The sequence below is a fragment of the Chiloscyllium plagiosum genome, chromosome 19 (genome assembly GCF_004010195.1).
Source record: "Chiloscyllium plagiosum isolate BGI_BamShark_2017 chromosome 19, ASM401019v2, whole genome shotgun sequence".
Classification (NCBI taxonomy): domain Eukaryota; kingdom Metazoa; phylum Chordata; class Chondrichthyes; order Orectolobiformes; family Hemiscylliidae; genus Chiloscyllium; species Chiloscyllium plagiosum.
In genome coordinates, this window is record NC_057728.1 from 45,380,994 (window position 1) to 45,402,320 (window position 21,327).

Below are 21,327 nucleotides of genomic sequence, written 5' to 3' on the forward strand. Positions count from 1 at the left end.
TATTTTAAATCAATACCTCTATTATTTCTTGTACAAATTAGAAAAGTCTTAACTGCAAACCAACAATCCACATCCATCTTCTTGCATCCCCTCCAGTGTTAAGTGTTGCACTGTGAAAATTGGAATTAAATGTTTTCATAACTTTTTCAGCAAAGTTTATGCAGTAGTTGGCAGAAATCATTTGATATTTTTGTCTTAACAGTGGAACTTCTTTTATTATACCAGTGATGTGAAATATTCTTTAACAAACTAAGTTTAACAAAGTATTTTTAACAAACTAGAACCAAAGATGTTTCCGCAAGATGCTCATGCTGTATGATTTAATTACTCAAATAATAAAGTCTATTATTCCTACTAATGCCAGGTTAGAAGCAAAACACATTTTGGAACAATAAAAATGCTAAGGTCAAATTATTTTTCTTAAAACATTGCTTACATTAAAGTGTACCATATGAATCTTTGAGCTCTATTTAATAGGTAATAGCCCAGTATTGTTAAAGTACTTTTAATGTATAATTTTCTTTGGATTGAAGCATCAATTTTTAAAGGCCTTTTGTTGAAGCCCATTTTCAGCCAATAACCATTTCCATAATGTTTATTCAAACTTCTTTGAATATTTATTGATCCATAAAGAGTTTAGATTTTAAAACCATATCCACTAAAATACGAAATTGTGCTTGTCTATTTGAAAAAGCCTTGGACGAAATTTAACCTGCAGATGACCTTGTCTTGTTTATTCAGTAGGGAATTTCTAAGCAATGCATAGAGTGTCTATTATTCTCCTTTTTGAGAAAATTAATGGCAGATGGTCCTGATCTCAATGACTGTCACTGACATTGCTCTGAATGACTTCATTCTCTAATATCATGACATTGTTTCTGCTGTGGAGATAATGACCTCGGATTGTGCAAGATGCCTGAGATCTGCAAGATAAGCCGTCATGCACAAATTTTCCTGATGTAGGAATATGTTTCTAAATCTATTTTGAAATTTATTAATCCAGTAGGCTGCTGAGAGAGCCTTATTGCAAATCAGACAATAGCGATTTATTTTCTGATCCAAACTACACTAAGAAAATAAAAGCAAAGCTTTGCAACAAGACTTCAATTCAGGCAACTGATTGTCCAGTGAACTTACAGTTTTGCATCTAGTTTTCTGCCACCAAAATTTAACAGGAATCCACTCGGTTTCAAGGAAAGAAACATGAAATATTAATAACTTCATAATTCTTATTGTACAGTTAAAGATTAAACCTTTATTCAGATTCACTGTGAGCATTCATGTCAAAGATCTAGATAGTTGATTGAGTGTGTTCAACATACATGAATTCAGTTTTCATAAGAAAGATCACTAAGGTGCTTGGAAAAATGGAGAAGGGCAGTCACTGCAGGTACGCAATGCCAGATGCTAAAAGTCAGTCAACATTGAGAATGAAAGGATACAGAGGATGTTTATTCTTGCCAATACAAGTTTAAATAAAAACAGCTTTGCAAAGGAAAAATCTGATAAGAATAAGATCATCTTTGATCATATATGGATATATGCCTTTACTCCATTCATTGATATTATACTTCTTGAAGTATATTTATTGAAATCCTTGAAAACCATCATAGGTTTGTGTCTTGACATCCATTCTACATCCAGCATAATAAATGTTTCCTCATCAGATGTCTAGCAAAGATTTATTTTTGGTGTACTCTGTTGTTCTACAGGGTATTATTTCATCTGTACATAGAATAAGAATCAATTGTCCTGGCATAAAAACTTTGGAATTAAGTTAATTAGCTTTGGCATTTTGCGCATGTGAAATTTCAACTTTTAAACATGAACTATAGTCAATACATTTTTGTGTAAAAGTGACAACAGGAATCATTTTTTAAAACTTAACTATATCTCTTAACGACAATAATGGAGACTTGACTGATAATTGAGATCCCAATGTGAAATAATCAATTGTATTCTTCTAGTAGTTTACTATGCTGTCAACTAATGCACTTTTATCACAGTTACTCTTCAGAACTAATTAATGAATGTTTTAATAAGATTAGATTCCCTGCAGTATGGAAACAGGCCCTTTGGCCCAACAAGTCCACACTGACCCTCCGAAGAGTAACCCCAACCTATATTTGCCCCTGACAAATGCAACTAACACCATGGGCAATTTAGTATGGCTAATTCACCTAACTTGCACATCTTTGGATTGTGGGAGGAAACCGGAGCACTCTGAGGAAACCCACACAGACACGGGGAGAATGTGCAAACTCCATACAGTTGCCGGAGGTGGGAACTGAACCCAGGTCCTGGCGCTGTGAGGCAGCAGTGCGAACCACTGAGCCACCATGTTGCCCCTAAAATAAAAGATTTAGTTGTCCAATGATCCAACTTTGAGCTACAGCTTAAAAGACAATGATTGCCTACTAGTACATTGACAAAGTTGGCAAAAATGAGGACTGCAGATGCTGGAGATCAGAGTTTGTCTGCTTAAGACCATAGGACCATAGATGTAGGAGCAGAAGTAAACCATTAAGCCCATTGAGCTCATAATTCTGTGCCATTCAATGATATCATGTTGATCTGATAATCCACAACTCCATTTTCTTGTCTTTTCCCCATAACCCTTGATTCCCTTATCGATTAAAAAAATTTCTCTTTCAGCACTGAATAAATTAAACAACCAGTGTCTATGGCACTCTGCAATAAAGAATTCCACTGATTCTAATCTCCGGTGAAGAAATTCGTCCTCATCTCAGTCTTAAATATGTGACCCCTCATTCTGAGATTATGCCCTCTGGTCCCAACAAACATCGGCGAGCGGGCCCAGTGCAGGCTTGAAATGAGTCCAGCGCTTCTGCATTGATAAGGCAGTCTTAGCACTGACTCATGCTTGCTGCAGCAGAGCTGAGTTTAGGTTCCTGGCAGCATCTGCATCCAGCGCAGGTTCATGGAGCCAGAGGCAGGTTTGGGCCCAGTATGAGACCTGGCAGCATTGCAGCAATGAGGTAGGCCCAAAGCAAACTCATAGCGGCAGAGTTGAGTTTGAGCTGGAGCATCAGTGTTGACTACACCGGCGAGATGCAGCGAGGACGCCTAGTGGCAGGGACAAGATAGTGCCAAAGAGTGGCAACTCTTGTTCCAGTGGCAGTGGTGCAGTCAAGGGGACTCATGCCTGGCCAACAGGCCGATGGCCCGTGGCTGAGCACTTAACAAAAAAGACTGTAATATTGATCACTTTATTTATTTATTTATTTATTTATCTGCCTTTGTGTTCTATGTTTTGGTTTATGTTTTCTGCATTTTTAAGATGGCACTGGAGAGTGAGTATAAGCCCAAACTACTCGACCTGTGCTCATAAGACAGTCCTTCCATTACTAGCACTTGAGTCTAAACAGACGCAACCAGGAAGTGAGTTAATAGGATCATGTTATTGAAAACAGCAGTGATAAAAATGTGGAACTCGATACAAATGCCAGCAGTGGAGTTTCGGTTGAGTGGAATTGGAAATCGCAGAATGGCAATGTTTGAAAATCAATATTTCAAGTGACAAAGGCATGGATGTGGGTTTCGATGAGAGTGAGGCTATAAGCAATGCTTTGAATCACATGATATCTCCCATCTTTAAAAAGGTATTAAAAGATAAATAAGATTTAGAATTTCCCAGTTGTAATTAATTCTTTATTTCGTTCAGCAATAGAAGAATTGACTCAGCAAGATACAACCTCCACAGAGGTGCAACAAAAAAGCAGAGAGCTAACCTATCAATGGCTTCACACTCAAGTGGTGAATGATGAACAAACCAATTACAGAATTATGAAAAAGTAAGAACTTTGTTTATTTTGCAGATAATGTGAACTTTGCCCTGTAAATGGAGTTTGTGATAAACTGTAGCAATTCATGTCTTTTTGCATTCTGTATGAGTACTGGCACACAAGGGATAGATTTTCAACTTGCTGCCTGAGCGTAAAATTGGCTGTGCATTTTGGCTACTTGTTAAAGAAATTGCCTGAGTTTTCATTTTTATAATGGGCAGGCAATCTACAGTGTCAGTTCTAATCCAGGACAACCAGTTAAAAATCTACCCCCATGTGCATTGCCTACAACGTAGTGGTTAACTGCTTAAAGAAATTGCATGTGTGGTAACCACTATTGACCAAGTTATGCCACAATATCAGTTTACAAGTATGCTTTCTTTAAAAAAATAAATTGTCCATCTCAATCCATAATACTATTCTCTATAACACCACAACCAACCCCCACACCCCACTCTCTCTCATCTGTCCAGTTTCCTGCCTCAGCCAATTTTCTGCTGGAAACTTCACTCATGCTTTTGCTTACTTTCAGCCTTGAAAATTTAAGTGAAAAACAAACATACAAAATTCTGGAAACATACAGTAAGACTGGCAGCACCTACAGAGAGTGGTGAAGTTGTTTTTTCAGTTGGAGTTGGCTACTTATCGTCTGGATATTTTCTCGGTCCTGACTCTGAGTTAAAATTTTAAAAAGGCTTGGGAAATAACTGTTCCTTGATGCATATCCAGTGGCACCCCAATGACGAGTCATAGTCTACTTGCCAACTAATCAGCACTTCTTTTCTCATGTTGTTGTATAAGTTGTTGGTCACTTTGAATTTTGCATTCGATGTGGCTACCCTGATGAGTGCAAGACATAAGGCTTTGACAACATGCCTTTTCATTCAAGTTCTGTATTACCAAGTAACTAAATACAGAAGTTCTAATTGGGTTTGGAAGCCTAATTAGTGGCACAGAGAGGTACGAGGAAGTGGGAGCTGCCTACAGATTGTGGAGCAAAGGCAGCTTGTATGGGCCTGCAGCTGCCTTACCAAAGAGATCAGGCAACACCTCAGAGGGCTGGTACCTTAACCTGCACAAAAGTGGTTATACACCCAAATGAGAGAGAGTATGCTCAATCAGGCATAAGACTCTCCCAGTTTTGACATTTTCTCCCTTATCACTATGGTAATTTTACATGCACCAGCTACCTTTTCAGCATTTATAAGGCTGGAGAAGGTGATAGAATGTAGCTGATGAGGGAGGAATATAAATTTTAAATTGGAGATGTTGTAAGACTGGAGGCCAATGTAGGTCAGTGTGCATAGAGGTCATATGATTTGGTAAGCATTTGGACACAGTCACTATCTAATCTTTCATAATTTTAACTCTCTCCCAACCTCTAATCTGTCACAAATTGGGTTTCTGGAAAGTATCTCTTGTTTGAGTTCATTGTTTTCAGATTGAAAACTCCATTCGTGTCCTGCCCCCAACCCATTAACCGGCTTCCAAAGGGTTCACCTAGCCATTAACTGAAGTCAGGTGAATTCCTGACTTGCCTCACTCTCCCTATCCTGTTCTTCACTTTGAAAATTGGAGAGTGTCCCAGAGGCATGGAATCCAATGTTTAAATTACAGATTCACCCGTTTCCAACTGTACTAAGAGGGCTGAAAATCTGGAACAATATTAAAGGCTTGCAACCTTTGGACCAGAAACAGGAAAAGTTAGAAACATAATATGTCAGGATAAAGTGAAAGGCACATGATAGAAAAAAAAGACAAAACCAATCTGAAGTCTTGTGATAGGTTGGATGGGTGATTAAAGTCAAAAGATTGTGTAATGTAAAAAAAAAGGAGAGTGGAGGTAGGACAGGTAGAGAAACAAAAGGTGTGCCCTGGGGAGGTGTTAAAAACAAGATTGGGACCTCATATAGGTGCCTTCTGAAAGAATAGGAATAATGTAAGAAGCGGAAGAGAGAACAAAATAAACTAGCAAAGGAAAAGGAAGCAAAATATTTCAGTGCTTACCTGATCTTCTGTCCCATCTTATATCCTCCCATCTTGACCAAAACTTCCGTGCCCATGTCCTAACCCATACCAAATCACATCACCTATTATCTCTGTGCACATCGACTTACAGTGGCTTCTAGTCTTAACATCTCAGATTTATAATTTTCAACCAAGTGTTTATGTTTTTCCATTATCTTGCTCGTCCCTATCTCTGTCATCATCTACAGCCTTACAATCGCTTGCCCACCAAATCACACAAATCACAGTGCAGAAGAGACCATTCAACAGCGACCAGTCATGGAGGTGATTTCAGCTGCTCTGGAACTTCCTCCCAAAGCCCTTTTACATTTATACCTCACTGGACTGCTTTATGTGGCTCTTTATAAGCCATCTCTTTGACAACATATCTATCATCTAAAATCTGTTGATCCTGTAATAAGTACTGGCAAGTGAATAAAAATAATCATCCAGAAAGATTCTTCCAGAAAGTGAAAATGGTCTCAACAAATAGTGGCAAGTCGTAAATGTGGTGTCAAAGCTAATCACCTTCATAACAAGTACTATATTTTTCTTCTTTGCAGAGAACAATTAACATCTGCTTTGAAGCTACTTTGAGATCCCAGAAAATGTTAATGGTTTTTTAAAAAACAAACTCCTAACTTCCTATGGTTATTGAGACAGAAATGGTTTGATTTTAATATTCACATGAGCACAACATTGAATACCAAGCTAGTGCTGAATAGTTCGAGTAGGAGGATGTGGCAGAATGATTGCTGGTCCATATGATGAGGCATTTTGAAACTGAATAGAAATATTGTTTTTGAGAAACAATCGAAGATCTAGTCAATGCCCACTACATATTCTGGATCTTTTATAAGTATGTTGTGAAATGTTAAAATATCTTCTCTCCATGACTCCCTTAGCAATTGCTGCATAAAACAACCATTGTGAGGAAATTGGAGAACTAATCAATATGTTAAAAGCACCTGATACAACATATCTTGCATGATTCAAGGGATTTCTCCTTTAACTTGATCAAACATCTCAAGGTTCTTCACAGGAGATTAACAAAATGGAATTTGACACCAAAACACTTTAGGCAGATGACCATAAGCTTGGTCAAATAGTTAAGGTCGAAAAGGAGGCAGAGCTATTTAACGAGGGAGTTCCAGAGCTAATGACTTTGACAGACACATGCATGGTTTTCAATGACAGTGCAGTTGACATGGAATGGTCAGTACATCAGGATTAGAAGAATGCCAATACCTCAGCAAGCTGCAGGGGTGGAAGGAGATTACAGAGATACAGCAAGGGAGGAGTCTGCAGAAAGATCTGGATTTTAAAGTTAAGGTGTTGGTTAAGGAGACACTGTGGATCAGCAAACACAAAGATGCTGGAATCTTGTGTTTGGAGCAAAATAGAACACAGGCAGCAGTGTTCTGACTGACCTCAACATTACAGAGAGTAGAACATGGGAGTCTGTCCAGGAATGTGCTGAAATAGTTTGGCATAGAAGTAACAAAAGGTGTGGATAAGATTTTCAGCAGTAGTTCAGCTCCGGTACCTGTATAGCCAGGCAATGTTACAGAGGCCACTTTTGGAATATTGCATGCAATTCTGGTCTCCTTTCTGTCAGAAGGATGTTGTAAAACTTGAAAAGGTTCAGAAAAGATTTACAAGGCTGTTGCCAGGGTTGGTGGATATGAGCTATAGTGAGAGGCTGAATAGGCTGGGGTTATTTTCCCTGGAACGTCGGAGGCTGAGGGGTGACCTTATAGAGGCTTATAAAATCATGAGGGGCATGGATAGGATAAATAGATAAAGTCTTTTCTCTGGGGTGGGGGAGTCCAGAACTAGAGGGCATAGGGTTCGGGTAAGAGGGAAAAGATATAAAAGAGACCTACGAGGCAACCTTTTCACGCAGAGGGTGGTATGTATATGGAATGAGCTGCCAGAGGAAATGCTGGAGGCTAGTACAATTGCAACATTTAAAAGGCATCTGGATGGGCATATAAATAAGAAGGGTTTGGAGGGATATTGGCTGGGTGCTGGCAAGTGGGACTAGATTGGGTTGGGATATCTGGTCAGCATGGACGGGTTGGACCGAAGGGCTGTACATCTCTGTGACTCTGAGAAGAAAATAGGTAGTCTGATATCAGAAGCTGATCTCAGGGTCATGAATGACCCCAAGATTGTGAAGAGCCCAGTTCAACTTCAGACAGTTCTTATTCTCCATAAATAGAGTATAATATGTACATTCCATAATGTTAAATTAAACTATCAGCTGTAAGGACACTCACTTTGTTCGAGAGTTATGTTGCAAATCCAGATTTCCAGTGCATGTTTAGCATCAGTGTATGGCAGTTTCCAATTGACATTATATCAGTTTTGCAGTGTAATTGTGGCCTTTCCTATTGTGCTTCAATTACAGAGGTCAGAGTTGAGAGTGTGGTGCTGGAAAGACATTTCAGGATGAAGGGCTTATGCCCGAAGTGTCGATTCTCCTGCTCCTCAGATGCTGCTTGATCTGCTGTGTCTTTCCAGCACCATATTCTTGACTCTGATCTCCAGCATCTGCAGTCCTCGCTTTCTCCTAGTTACAGAGATCAGATGGGATTAGACAGGTTTCAATATTTTGCTTTAATATTTTGCATAACCTGTATGAAATCCAAGAATCCAATTATGCACTCTCCATATGGGAAGTAAAATTGGAGTAAAATTGATGTATATTTCACACTGAAACCTTTCTTGACTAGATCCTGGCTCATTGGGCCATAATACCTTATCGACTAGCTTTATTGCTAGTGTCATGTTTATCCCTAATATATGCAAAATGACCCCCTTGATTCTTTAAATTGTGACTTTAAAATATTGCAGAGATTTATTAGGTTGATGAAGGCACAGTCTCACTGTGTGAAGGTCAAATACTAATGTGAAAAAGAGGTTCAAGAAATTGTTTGGTTGTTGATACTGGTTCTTTAAAGCTACCGTTGCTATTTCTAAAGCTTAGACAATACTGTGCCTTTCGGTTAGCTTTCAAAATGCTTACATTGAAAACAGATCTATGGAAACTAAAGTAATCTTAGCCATATAAAATCAGTGCAGAAACTGGTACTGATGTGCACATCTGGTCATAGCTTCCTGTTTCCTTGAAGGAGAAAGTCTTAATATCCATAAAACATTGTTTCTATAATTTTATCTGTGCAGTTGTACAACATTTTGATCTTACATTGGCTTATTCTCCAACATACTATAAACCACCTCCTGTTTTTATGACCAGGTGAGAAGATATGAATCAGCTCCCTTCTTTTTAACCCCCACAGTCAGTTGCTACGAACATTTATAATTTTTTTTATCACAAAGCTACATTTAAATGTCCAGTACGTCAAAATGAAGGAACAAATTACAAGGTTTCCTTGAGTGAAAGGAGAGGGGAATAATAAAGATTCTGTAATTCAGTTATTTCATTCTGTAATCTAGCACTGAATAATAGTAATATTACTGTCAATGACATTCAAGTACTGTATCAATGGATACTGGAAAAACATTTTGTGCATAAATATTTCTGGTAACATTCTCCTAAAGGCTAATAATACGAATGATTACTATGATAATTGCTCTCCATTACTTGTCATATATGCTGTTTTGACTGTTCTCGAAATCCTCCATTGTCTGAAACATAGGAGCTGAGGACTGCTAATATAGTCACGGTTGAGCCAGTCTTATCCAGCTGACTTCCTGGTACCTGTGCAGGCATTAGTTGAAAATGTATGGGAGACTGTAGGCATGCCATTATTCTGAGTGAGGGCAATATTTTCCCCTACCACTCAGCAATAATTTCTTTTACATAATGATTTTACATAATCCCATAATGATTTTTGTAAAGTTTATGATCTGATTAAGGTCATTTTCTGTTTAGTCATTTAGCTAAGGTAAAGAAGATGGTGATGCAAAAGTTTCCTGGATCAATATGATAAGTATGTTTCAGATATGCTGTAATGGTACCATAGATTCCTGCACGGAGGGCCCAGCTAGGAAATGTATTGAAGTGACCATGTACTGAATGAATGACTGTAAAGTGTTGCTGCCATGAAACATGTGTTTTCTGCATCTCAGCCAATTTTGAATCCAGTGTGCCACTTTGCTTTGAATCGCACAGGCTCTTACTTTCTAGACCAGTCTATCCTGAGCAGCCTAATTCTAGTCTTTCTAAAGTCTGTGTAGGCCACACTAAATATATCACCCTCATCAACAGTCCTGGTTACCACCTCTAAACATTGTTCAAATTTGTCAAACATGATCTTTCCGAAGAAATTCATACTGATTATTCCTGATAAATCCAAGTGCAAGTATATGCATATTCAGGATGCAAAATAGCACTTTTCACTGTACCTCAGTACATATGACAATAAATCAATCAATATTTTGTCTCTCAAAATTCTTTCTTTCAAATAATCTGATCAGCACTGAGCTTAGACTGATTGACCTGTGACTTTTTTGCCTATCCCTTGTTCTCTTCTTTAAAATATGGGACAGGGTTAGCAGTCCTCCAATATTTTGGCATGTCATCTGTGATCAAAGAGGATTTGAAATTACTACTAGGGCCCTGATATTTCCTCCTTGCGTCCCCAACAGTCTGGGATATATCTCATCCGAGCCTATGGATTTATCCATTTTAAAGACTGCTAAACCTCTCATACCTCCTCTTTCACTGTGTTGATTCCTTCTAATACTTCACAGCCCTCCACTCTAGTATCTATACTCGTGTGATTCTTTTCCATTGTGAAGACCGTCAGAAAATATTTATTGATGACCACGCACACATTACCTCTATCATCCTTAATGGTTCCTCTTCTCTTGCTCTTTGTATATTTAAAATAAAGTTTGATATTTCCTTTATTCTACTCACATGGTTTCTTATACATTCTCTTTGCTTTCCTAATTTCCTTTAAGTTCTTCCATTCACTTTTTATTCCCCAGTCGGGGAATATGCTTCTTGATATGCTCTGCCATATACTTCTTGATTTTCTTTCTTAATCCTAACCTTGTCAGTTGATATCCAAGGTTCTCTAAGAGTTTTGCCTGAATGCTTGGGAAACCCTCTTCAAGAAGGACACTAAAATATAAAGAGTCTTGCAGGGATGGCAGTGGTGTAGTGACAATGTCTTTGGACCAGTCATTCAAAGCCCTTGCTTTGGATCTGAGAATTTTAATCCCACCATGGCAGATGGTGAAATCCATAAAATCTGGCGACCATGTAACCATTATCAATGATTGTAAACGCCCATCTGATTCACTAAGGTCTTTTAGGGAAAGAAATCTGTCATATTTCTCCGGTCTAACTTAATGGCCCAGATCCACAGTAATGTGGTGACTCTTAGAAAAACAAAATATTGCTCTGATGAAACAAAGGGAAAGTTGGAGAAGCTCAACAGGTCTGGCAATATCTGTAGAGAGAGTAAAACTGAGTTACCACTTTGAATGCATTTGACGCTTCTTCTTCAGGAGACTTATTTATGGTTGACTCTTAAATGCCTTCTGGGCGATTAGGCATGGGAAATAAATCCTGGCTTCTTCAAGGACTCCCGCATCCTGTGAACAAGTATATTTTCATAAATGTGAATGGCATCATAATTATGACGGATGCAGAGATTATTCAACAGCCACCTCATTAAAGCTGAATCTTGAGTAGAAGCACTGCTGATAGAATTTCTCTAGTGCTTTTATGTGTTGTTAATGTTGAGTTCAAGTTTTAGTGCAAGGATACCACACCAGTAAGGGTATGTTTTATCATTAAATGCAGCAAACTATAAGCACTATAATATTATAGAATAACAGTGAAATCAAAAGAAATAAAACAAGTTGAATCATTTTCTAAACTGGATAGCCTAATAAAGTTATAATATGAACAAGTCAATGAAGATAAAATTAGCAGCAACAGAAATGTGGTTTCTGTGACACGTACTGAACATCAGTTGGATGACGCACACAGCTAATGAGACAATCTTGAGAAAAGCAGGTACATAAGAACTTTTAGAACATCGAAAAATACAGCATAGAACAGGCCCTTTGGCCCACGATGTTGTGCTGAGGTTTAATCCTAATGTAAAAAATAATAACTTAACCTACGCACCTGTCAACTCACTGCTCTCCATGTGCCTGTCCAGCAGTCGCTTAAATGTCCCTAATGACTCTGCTTCCACCACCACAGCTGGCAATGCATTCCATGTATTCATAACTCTCTGCGTAAAGAATCTACCTCTGATATCTCCTTTATACCTTTCCCCTAATATCTTAAAACTGTGACCCCTCGTACCAGTCAATCCAGCCTGTGGAAAAGTCTCTGGCTATTGACTATATCTACTCCTCTCATTATCTTGTATACCTCAATCAGATCTCCTCACTTCCTCCTTCTCTCCAGAGAGAAAAGTCCGAGCTTTTTCAACCCTTCTTCATAAGGCAAACCCTCCAGTCCAGGCAGCATCCTGATAAACCTTCTTTGCATCCTCTCCAAAGCCTCTGCATCTTTCCTATAGTCGGGCGACCAGAACTGGACACAGTATTCCAAGCGTGGTCTCACCAGGGACTTGCAGAGCTGTAGCAAAACCTCGCAGCTCTTAAACTCGATCCCCCTGTTAATGAAAGCCAAAACACCATATGCTTTCTTAACAACCCTATCCACTTGGGTGGCAACTTTGAGGGATCTATGTACTTTCACACCCAGATCCCACTGTTCCTCCACACTATCAAGAATCCTGTCTTTAATCCCATATTCAGCATTCAAGTTTGACCTTCCAAAATGCACCACTTCGCATTTATCCAGATTGAACTGCATCTGCTATTTCTCAGCCCAGCTCTGCATCCTGTCTATGTCGCGCTGCAGCCTGCAATAGTCCTCGATACTATCGACGACACCTCCAACCTTTGTGTCATCTGCAAATTTACTAACCCACCCCTCAACCTCCTCATCCAAGTCATTTATAAAAACTACAAAGAGCAGAGGCCCAAGAACAGAGCCCTGCGGGACCCCACTCAACACTGACCTCAAGGCAAAATACTTTCCATCTACAACCACTCTCTGCCTTCTGTCTGCCAACCAATTCTGAATCCAGATAACCAAATCTCCCTGTATCCCATACTTCCTGACGTTATGAATGAGCCTACCATGGGGAACCTTATCAAATGCCTTGCTGAAGTCCAACTACTTTTAGGAGAGAGGCAAAATTGACATCAGCAGAGTAAGAGGAAGACTATGGAGGAGGTATACGGACAATTTCTGAGGCTGAACAGGTTTAACATTTGAGAACAGCACCAACATGCCTATTTTTCCAGGGCCATAAAAGTAATCATTGACATTGCAAAGCACAGCACCTGAGGAAGAAGAGGAAATGCAGCAAAGATTTATTAGAGTGATCCCTATGATGAGGGATTGGTCTGGGCGAAGATACTGAGTGTACAGGCTTATATTCTCTAGAGTTTAGAAGAATGGGAGATGAAAAATGTGTTGCTGGAAAAGAGCAGCAGGTCAGGCAGCATCCAAGGAGCAGGAGAATCGATGTTTCGGGCAAAAGCCCTTCGTCAGGAATGAGGAAGGTGTGCCAAGCAGGTTAAGATAGAGGGAGGAAGAAGCTCCTTGAAGAAGCTGTCTTCCTCCTTCTATCTTAGCCTGCTTGACACACCTTCCTCATTCCTGAAGAAGGGCTTATGCCCGAAACGTCGATTCTCCTGCTCCTTGGATGCTGCCTGACCTGCTGTGCTTTTCTAGCAACACATTTTTCAGCTCTGATCTCCAGCATCTGCAGTCCTCACTTTCTCCAAGAATGGGAGATGATCGAATTGAAATATAAATATCTTGAGAAGCTTGATGGTAGATCTGGAGGATGGGGGAGTGGGGCTGGATGAGGGAATGTAGCATTTCCACTGTCTGGACATTTCAGAATTCAAGGTTTCAGTCTTAGATTAATATAATATTTACGACCGAGATAAAGAAAAATCACTGTACTCAAAGGATTGTGAATCCTTGGAATTCTCTACCCTAGAGAGCTGTGGGTGTTCATTGTCAAATGTATTCAAGTTAGAAATCAATGGATTTTTATACATGAAGTAAATTAAGATTTTAAAGTTAACGTGCAAAGATGGAGGTCAGGTAGAAGCTCAGCCATCATCATCCTGAATGGTGGAACAGGTTTAGAGAGCCAACATGCCCACTCCTTTTTTTTTGATTTCTATGTTCTTTAAGCAGCAATGGATGCACCAAATATCCCACAGTCCAAATTAGGAAGTTATCTGGAAGAAGGAGAATTAGTATTAGAGATAATACTAAATATTAAAATGAAGTTTGAAGTAGATCAGGTCTTCCAGTGACGTTGCCAAGCAGATATACATATGCCTGCCCTCTGCCTCTTCAGTTGGTGTGAACTTAAACAATGCACATGATATTTACTGATATCCCAATCAAAGAGTAGCATAACTGTTTTACTTTTGCACTTCAAGCATCTATTTACAAATTCTAACTTTCTACAGTACATGCTTTTCTTTTGTCTAACTTTTTCAACTTATCCTCCCACTTTTCAAGATTTATGTATCAAAACCTCAATTTCTTTGCAGTTTTTTAAAGATTAACAAGTAGTGTATATTTCATCTCATTCTTCTAAAGATTATTACTTTGTAATTCTCAGTGTAATTTTCATCTGGCATCTCTGTCCAATCTACTAACCTGCCTTTGTTCTCACAGAATTATTTACAGGTCGTCTTGCAGTCAACCACACTCCCTACTTTTGTAATGTCTTCTTTGATTTCATTGGTATTTGGTTATGCTTTGCTGCAGATCATTGGCAATGGTGCTAAAGTTGTGTACAATGACTTTATTTTGCACAAAAAAATGGCATTAACTTGGCTCTGCAGCTTACACCAGAAGCAGAAAATCCAGTTTACTCTCTCTAAACAATAAAATCTGAAATGCTTTTTTTGTTACGAGAGGAGGAAGTGTTTTAACCCCCTTTCAATGAGACTCAACTAATATTTTATTTCTTTTGAACACGCACCTATCCTACTTAATTAAAACATAGTTCACTATAAAAGGAAGAAGCCGATCACTGAAATTTGTTGAGTAAAAGAAAGATTAATTTTCTTACATACTAACTCCAAGAAAAAAATATTAAAGAACATCTTAGCAAATACACAAATATAGATAATAAGTTTAAAAGGGAGAGTGTCTGGTATAGACAAGAAGAATAGCTTTGCACAGTTCTGAAAGACCTTAAGGTGAGGACACATAACCTGAGACCAAAGTTGTTTACTTGTATCTTTATAGAATCCCTATAGTGTGGAAACAGGCCATTCGGCCCAGCAAGTCTACACCTACCCTCCAAAGAGCATCTCACCCAGACCTAACCCCCTAGCCTACATTTCCCATGGCTAATTCAACCTACACATCCCTGAACACAATGGGCAATTTAGTTTGGCTAATCCCCCTAACCCACACATCTTTAGACCGTGTGAGGAAACCGGAGTACCTGGCGGAACAGGGAAACGTGCAAATGCCACATGGACAGTTGTCCGCGGATGGAATTGAACTTAGATACCTGGTGCTGTGAGACAGCAATGCTGACCACTGAGCCACTGTGCCACCCTTAACGGTCGTATGATCTGTAGATATCGTTAAGCTCTCTATGAAAGATGTTTTTCCCAACTTGTTTTTTCACCATGCGCTATCATCTGAAATGATTCAAAAGCAGATATTGAGACAGTAAAAAACAAGTCTTCCAGTTCTTGATTTATATATTTTTTTTCCCTTTGCTGTTTAAAAACTGCTGTTGCAATATTATTCACTGTGTATTTGCGAGTCTAGCTCCATTGTCATTTTGATTTGGCTAACTGGCAGATGAGTCTTTCAACTCTCAAACAGTGAAATTATCTTAATTTAATTCATATGTGCATTAAAAATGAAACACACTTTTTTTACCTTGACCCAGTTGCCTGGTTTTGATATCTTTAAATATATTTGTAATCTCAATATAGATAGTTTTTGTTTATTCCACCTGGGTCTCCTGAATCTTGTCTCAATCTTTGGTCACTGTAGACATTTTCAATCTAAGTTTTATTTTTCCTTTGTATAAGCCATTTTAGGCCATGAAAGGCCGTGAAGTTAAAACTTGATACCCATATTTACCACTGTCATGATGCTTCCTCACCATAAAGAATGAATATTTCTCCTTTTTGTATACACTGAGCATTCAGCTACAAGGTCAATATGAAATAACATGCAAAGATTGTACACACATTCCATATGCACCTTCTTTGCCCTAACCTGGATTCAAAACATAGCTTGGGCTGAGCAACCATACTAATTCCTCAATCTATGCCACCTTTGCAAGTTTTAACCTTTCACTACCCACTCCTTTAATTGCTTTACTGGATTCTCGGGCGTTTTTACAAATTTGATCTCTACAGAATTGGGCAGATAGGGTGACTTTTTACATTAACCTGATTTGACTGGTTGAGATTTGATGCTGTTCCTTAAACCACTCCACTCTGTTTTTGCATCACTGTATGCCCCTGGTCTCTGCTGGCAATGTCTGCTATTCCCATGTGTTTCCTTCTCATTCCATTCACTGTGGGAATGAACTTTGCCTTACTCTGTTTTCCTTTGAACACCACTGCCATCAGATTGATGTGCAGCTCCTGCTATCCTCTCGTGTGGCTCTTTCACTAAGTGAGGCTTTATTTTCACTTTCTAGTGACCAATCTGAGAACTCTGATCCTGTTATACCGTGAAGGAATCTGTTAACCAGATCTCTGTCTCTGGGCTGTCATGTTTTCTCTTCTTCTCTGGCCCTTTCTTGCTGTTCTTCTATGGCTACCATCCTCAACTAATCCTGACTCTTTCTGAAATTGCTGATCTATCCTCAGCACCCTTTAATGCAAATGATTCTGGCTGATCCAGCTTCAATCTCTCAGGTTTTACTGCCCTCTGTTGGGCTCTGAATCTTTCTTGGTTCCCAGACTTTCTGACACTTGGCACTGGTTTTCTTCATTTTTTCCAGCCTCTCTGGGCTGTCCTTTTCTATTTTTTTAAATTTTTAATCATTTTATTAGATTCCCTACGTGTGGGAACAGGCCCTTTGGCCCAACAAGTCTACACCGACCCTTGAGGGTTATATTTTGCTATAGCCAAATTATTCCCTAGTAATATATCTACTCCTGGCATTAGTAAGCTTGGAGTTCCCCAACAGTTACTATACTCTCAACCAGTTTACTTTCTAAGTGACCTTTAACCAGTGGACAACTCTATACTCTTTCACATGAGCCATTTTATCAGCACATTGGAAGTTCATTGGCTTCCAGGGGGTGAATATTCTATATTCCCCCTTAGCAGGGTCTGCAAGCACCCAATGTCTCAGAGAATGCCAGTTTCTGTTTTTGTTTAAAATGTCAGCGGTCACCATTACTTTGGATGCCATCTCCTGTCATCTATCCAAGTCCACAATTATGTCTGAGCAAACACTGACCACCCTTAATGTAACAGATACTGCCTTGCAGCTCAAATTTCTGGAGAATGCTGGAACCATAATTTTTAATTATGCGTCCTGCTTTGCCTCAGTAAAAGAACCCCTGTTCCCCACCTATTACCCAATCTGGATCTCTCCTGTTAATGGTTGGGGTCAGTTATGATTTCTCTCGTCTATCTGTCTCCCTTACTCTCAGCTTGTCTCAAGGGTATTTATGTCATCCTTATCTCTTTCTGGTCTGTGAAAGTTCCCAGTCCCAGCTTCCTCATGTTTATGGATGTGCGTGCACTAACTTACAGATTTTAGCCAGAATTGCTGCCTGTCAGAGCGCTACTGCCTTCTTTTCCTCTACATGCATCAGGATTGGAAAGGGTATTTTGAACTCCATAAGGAGAATTACCTCATGAGAATTTTTGTTAAAATGCCCAAACCCACTGATCAAAAGTGAACTGTTTAAGCCATTCATATTCTACCTATGATTTGTCAGGGCATTTCTTGAATTTTCGGCATTATGTCTCTGTCATGAGTCGGTATATGTTTAAAATAACAGCTTTTACTGTCTCATATTCAGTGAACTCTCCTCTAGTAAGATGCAGTAAATGTCATGAGCTTTCCCTGACAGCCTGCTCTGTAACAAGAGTGGCTATTGCTAAGCTAGCCACTTAAATTGCTGTGCTAACCTCTCAAAGGAGGTGAAGGAAGCATCCATTTCTTCCTCATCGAACTTTGGGAAGTTCAGCTCTTAAGTCTAACTTGGGTTTGGTTCTTTTACCAAAGCTGTTCTCTATGAACATAGGTGGTATAGTTAGTAAGTTTGAAGATGACACCAAAATTGGTGATGTAGTGAACAGCGAAGAAGGTTACCTCAAACTACAACGGGATCTTGATCAGACGGGCCAATGGCGTTTAATTTAGATAAATGTGAAATGTTGCATTTTGGAAAGGTAAATCAGAGCAGGACTTATACACTTAAGGTCTTGGGGAGTGTTGCTAAGCAAAGAGACCTTGGAGTGCAGGCTCATAATTCCTTGAAAGTAGAATCACGGGTATATAGGATAGTGAAGAAGGCATTTGGTATGCTTTTCTTTATTGGTCAGAGTATTGAGTACAGGAGTTGGGAGGTCATGCTGCGACTGTGCAGGACATTGCTTAGGCCACATTTGGAATATTGCATGCATTTCCGGTCTCCTTCCTATCGGAAAGATGTTGTGAAACTTGAAAGGTTCAGAAAAGATTTACAAGGTTATTGCCAGGGTTGGAGAGTTGGAGCCATAGGGAGAGGCTGAATAGGCTGGAGCAGTTTTCCCTGAAGTGTCAGAGGACTGAGGAGTGACCTTATAGAGGTTTATGAAGTCATGAGGGGCATGGATAAGGTAAATAGACAAGGGATATGAATAGGCAAAAGTGAGGACTGCAGATGCTGGAATTCAGAGTCTACATTAGAGTGGTGCTGGAAAAGCACAGCAGGTCAGACAGCATCCGAGAGCAGACAAATCGACGTTTCAGGCACAAGTTTCCTGATGAAGGGCTTCTGCCTGAAACTTCGATTTTCCTGCTCCTCGGATGCTGCCTGACTGGCTGTGCTTTTCCAGCACCACTCTAATGTAGACAAGGGATATGAATAGGAAGAGTTTAGAGGGATGTGGGCCAAGTGCTGGCAATAGGACTAGATTAGATTATGATTTGGAGATGCCGGTGTTGGACTGGGGTGTACAAAGTTAAAAATCACACAACACCAGGTTATAATCCAACAGGTTTTTTGGAGATGCCGGTGTAAGACTGTTGGACTATAACCTGGTGTTGTGTGATTTTTAACTAGATTAGATTAGTGTATCTGGTCAGTGTGGATGAGTTGGGCCAAATGGTCTGTTTCTGTTCTATACATCTCTATGATTCTATGACTTTCCTCAGCTTGACCTAAATCTAGACTCCCTTTCTCTTTCATTTCTCCTTTTCTGCAATTCTTTTTACTCTCTCTGTTCTAGTTCTTATTGCTTCTCTTCTTTCCTGTCCTGGAATTCCAATTATATTCTTAGCTCTTCCAAATTAAATTGGTCTATTACACTTAGGAGCCCAGCTAATGTTATTACTAAAAAAAATCAGATCCCAGACTAAAATTTAATTTGAGTGATCACTTTTTACTGGTTTTAATGAGGTGATCTTTCACTGAAGCATAAGAATGCAATGCTGTAGATTTGAGTTTATCAGTAAAAAGAAGTTAGTTCTAAAGAACAAAGAACAGTACAGCACAGGACCAGGCCTTTCGACCCACCAAGACTGTGCCAACACATAATACCTTTCTAAATTAAAAATCTTTTTCCTTTACACGGTCCGTTTACCCCTCTTCCATGCCTATTTGTATATTTTATCTGCCTCCACCACCTCCTCTGGCAGTGCATTCCAGGCAGTTACCAACCTGTGTCTAAAAACCTTGCCTCTTACACCTGCTGTAAATTTACTCCTTTTAACTTAAAACTAGGTTCCCTGCTAATTGATATTTCTACCTTGGAAAAAACTGATTACCCATTCTATCCATACCTCACATAATTTTATAAACTTCTATCATCTTGCCCCTCATCCTTTGATATTCAAGTGAAAACAAGCCAAGTTTATCCAACTTCTTCTCATAGCTAATACCCTCCAAATTAGGCAACATCCTGGGAAACCATCTCTGTACCCTCCCCAAAGCCTCCACATCCATTTTGTAATATGATGAGCAGAACTGTTCACATTATTCCAAATGTTGCCGAACTAAAGTTCAATACTGCTGTATCAAAACTTGCCAATTTTTATACTCTGTACTTTGATCAATGAAAGCAAGCATGTTGTACACATTCTTGACCACCTTATCTACTTATATTGCCACTTGCAGGGAATATTGGACCTATATGGGCAACTCAGCGGTAAGCACTACTGCCTTCCAGCACTGGGTACCTGGGTTCAATTCCACCCTCAGGCGACAGTCTGTATGAAGTTCGCACATTGTCTCCGTGTCTGAGTGGGTTCATTTGGGACGCAGGTTTCACTCCACAGTTCAAAGATGGATTGGCCATGCTAAATTGCCCATAGTGTCTAGGAATTTGCAGCCAGATCGATTAGCCTGGGAAATGCAGGATTACAGGGATTGGATAAAGAGATGGGTCTGGGTGGGATGCTCTTTGGAAGGCCAGTCAGACCTTGATGGGATTATATGATTCTATGATATATGCCTAGATTCTTCCATATGTTGATACTACTAACAGTTCTACCCTTTACTGTGTACTTCCCTCTTACATTAGACCTATACAAAAGAAATGAAGATAAAATAGAATACACCAAGCTCTTTGCAAATAACACAAATTTTAAGATTTCAATCATACATTTCATTAATTCTAACAACACTTCTTTATGGTACTTGTACTTATGAATTTCCTTCTCTTTCTCATCTGAAATGTTTAAGTGGTTTCAATTCCCCATCTTGTGAATCTAATAGTCTTTGATTTGTCATGTATTTGAGCATATACTTTCTAAGTTTCAAATTACCCTTTCAGCAGTTATTTAGTAATAGTTGCTGTATCGGGTCACTTAAGTTTTCCAATAGTTAGGTTATTCTAAATTCCGCTTTCTTTTATTCATGTTTCAGCTATGGTGTTTAAATAAATTCTATTTTGCTTAAAGCCAAGTGGTTTGACCAGCTGTATCACACCTGGAAAATCCACTTCACATCTGCGTTTAAAATAAGAAAAGGTTTGGGTCTCGGTTACCTTCTTAAGTTATTTTCTGGGTGTTGGGCCTGGTCCATAACAGACTGGGGGCTCGTCCAGAATTGATTCTATAATTACACTTTGGGATTAGGGCTTTTGAACACAAAGGCAACAAGCGGTAGGTATTAGTGCCTTTTGTTCCAAGTGTTGGAAGAAGTGACTTTGGGGAGTTTTGCAAAAGGTATGCAAAGCAAAACTGTCGGAATTGGCAGACAAGCTGGAGTCTGCCAATATAGTAACATCCCTTAAACATACCCTTTGGCAAAAAGGTCAATTCAA

The 21,327-nt window shown here is 39.2% G+C and overlaps 1 protein-coding gene across 1 annotated transcript in view; it reads left to right on the forward strand.

Moving 5' to 3' along the window:
• Window positions 1–21,327, forward strand: part of lrriq1 (leucine-rich repeats and IQ motif containing 1) — a 180,313-nt gene that overhangs the window by 147,865 nt on the left and 11,121 nt on the right. Inside the window, exon 24 of the mRNA XM_043709694.1 lies at window positions 3,686–3,815. Coding sequence (XP_043565629.1) covers window positions 3,686–3,815 — 130 coding nt within the window. The remainder of the gene's footprint in view (window positions 1–3,685; window positions 3,816–21,327) is intronic.